This window comes from Notothenia coriiceps, unplaced genomic scaffold (assembly GCF_000735185.1).
Source record: "Notothenia coriiceps isolate Sejong01 unplaced genomic scaffold, NC01 NC01_scaffold00026424, whole genome shotgun sequence".
Lineage (NCBI taxonomy): Eukaryota > Metazoa > Chordata > Actinopteri > Perciformes > Nototheniidae > Notothenia > Notothenia coriiceps.
This window is the reverse complement of record NW_011359125.1, coordinates 2,988,140-2,994,579: the sequence shown is the minus strand read 5'-3', so window position 1 is coordinate 2,994,579 and position 6,440 is coordinate 2,988,140. Positions and strand designations below refer to the sequence as shown.

At 42.6% G+C, this 6,440-nt stretch overlaps 1 protein-coding gene across 1 annotated transcript in view; it reads left to right on the top strand.

The window, feature by feature from the left end:
• tnfrsf11a (tumor necrosis factor receptor superfamily, member 11a, NFKB activator) overlaps positions 1-4,692 on the top strand; it is a 4,904-nt gene extending 212 nt beyond the window's left edge. The window contains exons 2-9 of the mRNA XM_010784697.1: positions 511-636; positions 981-1,127; positions 1,214-1,304; positions 1,908-1,984; positions 2,444-2,545; positions 2,645-2,694; positions 2,923-3,778; positions 4,555-4,692. Of these exons, the coding sequence (XP_010782999.1) occupies positions 552-636; positions 981-1,127; positions 1,214-1,304; positions 1,908-1,984; positions 2,444-2,545; positions 2,645-2,694; positions 2,923-3,778; positions 4,555-4,616 (1,470 nt within the window). The 5' untranslated portion in view covers positions 511-551 and the 3' untranslated portion in view covers positions 4,617-4,692. The remainder of the gene's footprint in view (positions 1-510; positions 637-980; positions 1,128-1,213; positions 1,305-1,907; positions 1,985-2,443; positions 2,546-2,644; positions 2,695-2,922; positions 3,779-4,554) is intronic.
• Positions 4,693-6,440: the final 1,748 nt, after the last annotated feature.

The window sequence follows — 6,440 nt, the reverse complement described above, 5'->3', positions numbered from 1 at the left end:
GTAACGTAGTACGACACACACACACACACACACACACACACACACACACACACACACACACACACACACACACACACACACACACACACACACACACACACGCATGGGTCAGCGCTTTGAGCACCAGGAAAAGCACTATATAAATGTCATATATTATTATTATTATTATAGAAGTGAGGAAGAAAGGGTAGTACATTGCACATATTGTTTACTCAATGGAAGAAGCATGAGATACAAATAGATTTCCATTCACAAAGGTCCTGGATCAAAAGAGGAAGGATGTTTAAAAACGGAACATATTGGCTTAAAATATCTCAGACGTGCACATGTTTTGACACACACACACGCACTCTCAATTTATGTTGACATTTGACCCACTAGAAATATACCAAGTTATTTAAGAAAAGGAAAAGGACTAGGTTTCCTCCTTCCATAGTGGTTATGTACGGTTTGTTAACTCCATCCGTTTTCTTACTCCCTCTGTCTCTCTCTTGCTCACTTCTTTTTTAGGCTTCCATGTGTATTCCGACTGCACAGAATCCGAGGGCACTATGTGTAGAAAATGTAACAGCGGTGAATACCAGCCCGGATGGACCGATGAGAACCACTGTCTCCAGCAGAAGATCTGCGACGAGCGTCAGTACCTGCAGTCTCAAAGATTTGAGATTTGATTATTTTTGTCAAACATATTCTTTTTTATTTAATTGTTTTTTGTCCGGGGGCTTCTGTTGTCTTTTGGGAGGGAGTTTTGTGTCTACTGGAATAATCTAAAAAGATGGATCACTGTACTGTATATACCAAACTGATGATGATTGTGCAAACTGTAATATAAATACTATGTGACCAGTGCAACAATGCATCATTACTAAGATGCTATTGCAACACCTTTCATTAGGTCTCAACAAAAGTTAAGATTTATTTCATTAGTAGAGATTTAGACATATCTTTGTACTAAAACACGCTCTTCTTTTGAACACCAGATAAGGGTTTCAAGAAGCGGCTTGAGAACTCGATGGCGGAAGAGCCGTGCAGCTGCCGCTCCGGCCTCCAGTGCAGTCCCATCAACTGCGAGTTCTGTGAGAAGATACCCACCTGTGGCGCTGGGTATGGACTGGAGGTGGACCCCGGTGAGACACACGGACACAACACACACCTCAAACAATTACAGCAATGTCACTTAGCCATTTACTGAAACGTCTGTCATTATCTCCAGAGTCTTCTGATGAAATGAAGACGTGTGTTCCGTGTCAGAAAGGCTTCTTCTCTGCTGAGAACAGTGCCGAACAATGCAAACAATGGACTAGGTAAGTGTATACAGTACCAGTCAAAAGTTTGGACAAACCTTCTCATTCAAAGGTTTTTAGTTATTTGAAATATTTTCTACATTGTAGATCGATACTGAATACATCAAATCTATAAAAGAACACATATGGAATTATGTAGTAAACAAAAAAGGTGGTAAAAAAATTCAGAATATGATATATTTTAGATTCTTCAAATCAGCCCCAAATGTTGCTTGATGACAGCTTTCCAACAGTCTTGAAGGACTTCCTTGAGGTGCCGGGCACTTTTTAGTCTCAAATACTTTAGGGTTTTGAAGGGAGAAGGCAATTAGGTGGCTGTTTTCCGTCTCACCAGCAACCAGCTGTTATGAGTAACACTCACACCACTTCCCCTGAAACCCCTGACCAACCACCAGCCTCCAGTGCCAGCCGGATTCTTAATGATGATGATGACGAAGGATAGAGAGAAGATTTTGTTATTCTCTCCATCTGTTTCTCTTTCTCTCCTACGTCATTGCAGATACAACCGTAAAGGCTGGCAGGTTGGCGTGTAAAATGTAGAGGGAATAGAATAGAACAAGTGTATGTCAAGTTGTAACTCTCTTTTTGTGATTTCTCTTCCAGTTGTAATGCGGAGGGCAGGAGTGAGATGCAGCCCGGCAGCGCCCAGGCAGATGCAGTGTGTGGACACCCTGTCTCTGGTAAGACATGGACACATTCACTGCTGACTGTCAACATGCAGAGACAATTAAAGGCAGAACAAATGTCTTGTTTATTGTATTTGTTTTGTTTAATTTACTTACTGAAGCCAGAGGGGCAAATTATGAACTATTTCTAAGCTCCTTCATTTTTTGTGATTCTCGTTGTAATACTTATTTTGGCCACAAGAGGCTGAACTGCACCACTACCCCATATTCTAAAATTAAAAGCAGTTATATTTTCTTTCAGGTGAGTTTTAATCTCTCCATTAACACTTAATATAAGGTACATTATACTGTTTGGTAGCGGGTTAAGTAACACTACTGTCAAGTTCATAACTGTAGGAAAGCTGTTTCATAGCAGACTTAGAAAATAGATTTTTTTTCTCAGGTCTTCTCTATGATTGACAGTAAATGTATAGTATAAAGACAAGCTCTGCCCTCCTCTTTTTTCCGGTGCAGCCCCCTCCTGGGTTATCGTTTCTGTTCTGTCAGTCATCACGGTGCTGTGTCTCCTCGTCCTGCTGCTCTTCTGCTACAAGGACAAACTGAAGTTACTCTCAGGTACGTCACAGCCATTCGTTATACAGTTCTTCTCTGAACATGTTTTATTTGTTTCAGTTCTATTTCAATTTACATTATTCTGTTTCTTTTTCTTTTTAGTAAACCTGCGATCATGTGTCCAGAATCTGAAGAGGACTAGGATTCAACAGGTAAAGTTGGATTTCAGTTTAAAAGACGATGGAAATGGAAAGTTTTTGAAAGTCATCCCACCTACTTATTAGATTATGAATGAAATATATGATCGAATGAGACAATTTGGATCAAATACATATATTGTGTCTATTCCTTAACGGTGTAGGGTTTGGAGAATCCCATATGTTTCACTGTTCATGCACAGAAAAGCAGTTGTTTACCTTTGTTTGTTTCTGTTGTTCTAGGAGACCTTGGCCCCTCTTTACCACAGTGTAGCAGGAGTAGGCCACAAATCTACTCCATGTGAGATGACTAAACTCGTCTGCCAAGCGCCCCACAGCCCCGCCAATGACCTCCAGTGCACCTTCCCCACCTCTGTCCCCGAGGTCAAGGTTTCCCTGCCCTTCACGGGGGAAATGACGGAGGAAAAAGGGTCCAAGGAGAAGACGGTGATGGAGGATCAGAGCAAAGGGTCTGGAGAGCCCGAGGAGGTGTCAGAAGATGAGGGGATCGTGGTTGCGTCTCCTCTCCTGGCAGGCTTGTGTGTGTGTGTCATTCCCGTCAGCGAGCCACTGGAAGTCGGGGAGAACGAGGACTGCAGTCAGGCGGTGAACCCCGGGACCCCAGGAACCTGCTCCTGTGGAGGGCTGGACGGAGACTGGGAGAGCGGGAGAGAGGAGAAAAGTGGGGATTCAAATCAAGAAAAGATGGCTTTGTCCCCTGGTGTTGCACCTCTTGTCTCTCTTTCTCCTCCACCCCTCCGCACCTCCTCCGATGTCCCTTCCTCCACACTTGAGCTCTGCCTGCCGTTGTCTCAGGCTCAGGTGAGGCCAGAGTTTAAACCTCACCTCACTGACAGATTGCTGGTCAAACAGGAGGACTTATACAGACTGAAAAGTACAGACTCCAGTTTAACAGACACTTCGGTCAGCCCATTGCTGACTTCCTCCTCTGTTGGAGATCTCTACCTGGACCCTGAGACCTCCAGCCCGGAGCAGTGGGGGGTCAGCAGGGGAAACAAGCTCTCCTCGGGGGGGTCGGAGCTGGAGTGCTCACCTGAGAGCCTCCACAGTCAACTGGCTGACCCAACTCCTACCTCAGGTGGGTGTGAGTGTGAAAGCTAAGAGGGTTAGTCTCCTCCTGCATCAGAAAGGACTCGACAGAAACCCTTTTCTGATGGAAACTGAAAAACTAATAGGAACTACTAAAATAAAAATACTAAAGTTGAAACACTATGAGATAATTATCTATAATGTATAATAAAATAATGATCACTCTTTAACCTTAAATAATACTAGTCTTGCTATCTATTGCTATTTTAATAAAGCACGCTTGAACTTAATATTGTATTGTAGTCAAAAAGTCACATTATTGGTGTACTTTCTTTTCTACATTCAAAAGATAGTCTGACTTTATTATTGAAGAAGCTTGACTTTGAAAGTCAGTTTCATAATAGAGATTAAGTCATCAGTCATTATTTTCACTTATGATCATCACCAAATGTTTTAGTTTGTTCCTTTTTTATGGAACCTCCCTCCTTTTTACTCATGGCGCCAATGGGCTGTTATACAACTGTGTGTTTATCCCCTAGAAGTCAAACAAACTCTTTTTGGGGGACACAAAGACCCTAAGGAGCTACATATATCCTGGGTATTTCTTCCACCCCATTATTTAAGCAACGTTGTTCTTGTTGATGCAGGCACTCACCACTGTCTTGCCACAGGATCATACCCATTCGGGATTTAATTGACTTCATAGCAGCGCTCTCTGTCCGCAGAGAGGGTGGGACGACTGACCAAAAACAACAAAGTGAATTTCATGTTGGTTTAAATGGAAAGTTTTACAGACCCATTGTTGAGCTTGTATTGTTCTCACAGAAACCTTTAGACACTGCCAAGGAGAAACATCTCCGGGAAACGGATTGTGGCTCCAACACTGAGGGGTTATGGTTAGTACAAAAGCAGTATTATCAGAACTGATCGGGTATTATTAGGTGACCAAGCTGAACGCAGCTAATAACAGAGGATTGGTTTCATAAGACGAGAAGTTTATGTGATTGTTTCCAAGAAATATGTTTTATTAAAGCCAGTTTTGACAGTCGGGGGGACCACACATGAAGCAGGAATAAGATATGTGAGTGTTTGATGAGCTAGTGAACCACCAGAACCGCACTGTGTGAGTGTGTGTTTGTGTGAGTGTGTGTGTGCATATATGTGTGTGTGTGTCAGTCAGTGCGAACTATACCATCTACAAAGCTCCTGTTTACCCAGAGTTCCATTGGGTTGCGCAAAGTGACCGCAGCTTTAATTGAAGCAAGATGTGCGAAGCTTGAGTAATACTTTTATAGCCCTGCCCACTCAAGAAAACACACACAAACATTTGAAGAGTTTTTTTTACTCTCACTGATGACTAGATCCTTTAATTACACTCCAGCTGGCCTGACATCAACACCATTTCCCATCATGCAGTAATACCTGGTAATTAAATGGACTTTTACCGGACTATTCCTATTTGTCTTGCATGTTTGGGACTTAGGGGTCATTGTTGAAGGACACCTCAGTAGTAGTAATGACCCAGATATATATTTTACTGGTTGAGCATTTAGCATCCAGTTGAGCACTGGCAGCTGTCCATGCAAAGTGGTCGAGATTTTGGGAAGACCTGTACACAATTGTGGTTAAGTTTGAACAAGAGGGGGGTTCAACTCTAGTCCTTAGTAGACTGTATTGTTACATTTCTTGGGTATCCAGAAAAATCAGCTTGCTATTAAGAAAGCATAAACAGAAGAACCCAAGCAGATTCTTTAGAGCTTTGTTTTCCAAGTTGTGGTGAAACATATTTTCAAGCTAGACCTCTCAGACTGGTATTTCAGGAAAGGCTGTCAGATTGGGAACACAGAGAGAGACACACTTTCCGAGTGTGTGTTTGTTTATGTCTGTCTTTGCCACTTTAAAGGCCTATATGTGCTTTATGGTGTGTTTAGGTGTGTCTACCAAAGGCTGTTTGCTTACATTAACTGTGATTGTGCTTGTTTGTAAGTGTGTGTGTGTGTGCACGAAGCATGAGGTGTGAGTCACAGAGGGTCGGCTTGTAAACTCAGACAGGAGGCTGATCAAATAGGGAACCAGAGGCTTAAGGTGGTGAAAGATGGCTTAAAAAACAATACAGACATGTATTTCCTAATTCACCTGGTTTGGCTTGAATCTGTTTTTTGCACAGTACAAGGACATCAGAATATCAAGTTTGTACAATAATTGTGTGGCAAGTATCACATTGTAGACTTAAAGTGGAGATAAATCATGGAAAGTTATTTCTGGAGAATTCCGCTACAGTTTTGGACAGAAATAAGGGTTGGACAGAGTTGAACAGCACATTTTTGAATTTATTCAGCCATGTCTGTAAAACCAGAAACCCTTGACAAATGACTTGTTTTCAGAGGTCTTGGATTTCTCACGCTAAAAAGTGCTGGACTCAAATAAGGCCGAAAAAATGTGATATGGCGGTTTAAGTAGCTGTGGTCCTCCTGCATGGTCATTACACCCACTGTCCATTTGTCATCTAAGGTTAGCCAAGATGGAGTCCCTTCTTGACAGACAACGTGAATAGGGGAAGCTCTATCTGTGTGTGTGTGTGTGTGTGTGTGTGTGTGTGTGTGTGTGTGTGTGTGTGTGTGTGTGTGTGTGTGTGTGTGTGTGTGTGTGTGTGTGTGTGTGTGTGTGTGTGTGTGTGTGTGGGTGGGTGGGTGCGCGCGCGCGCGTGTGCG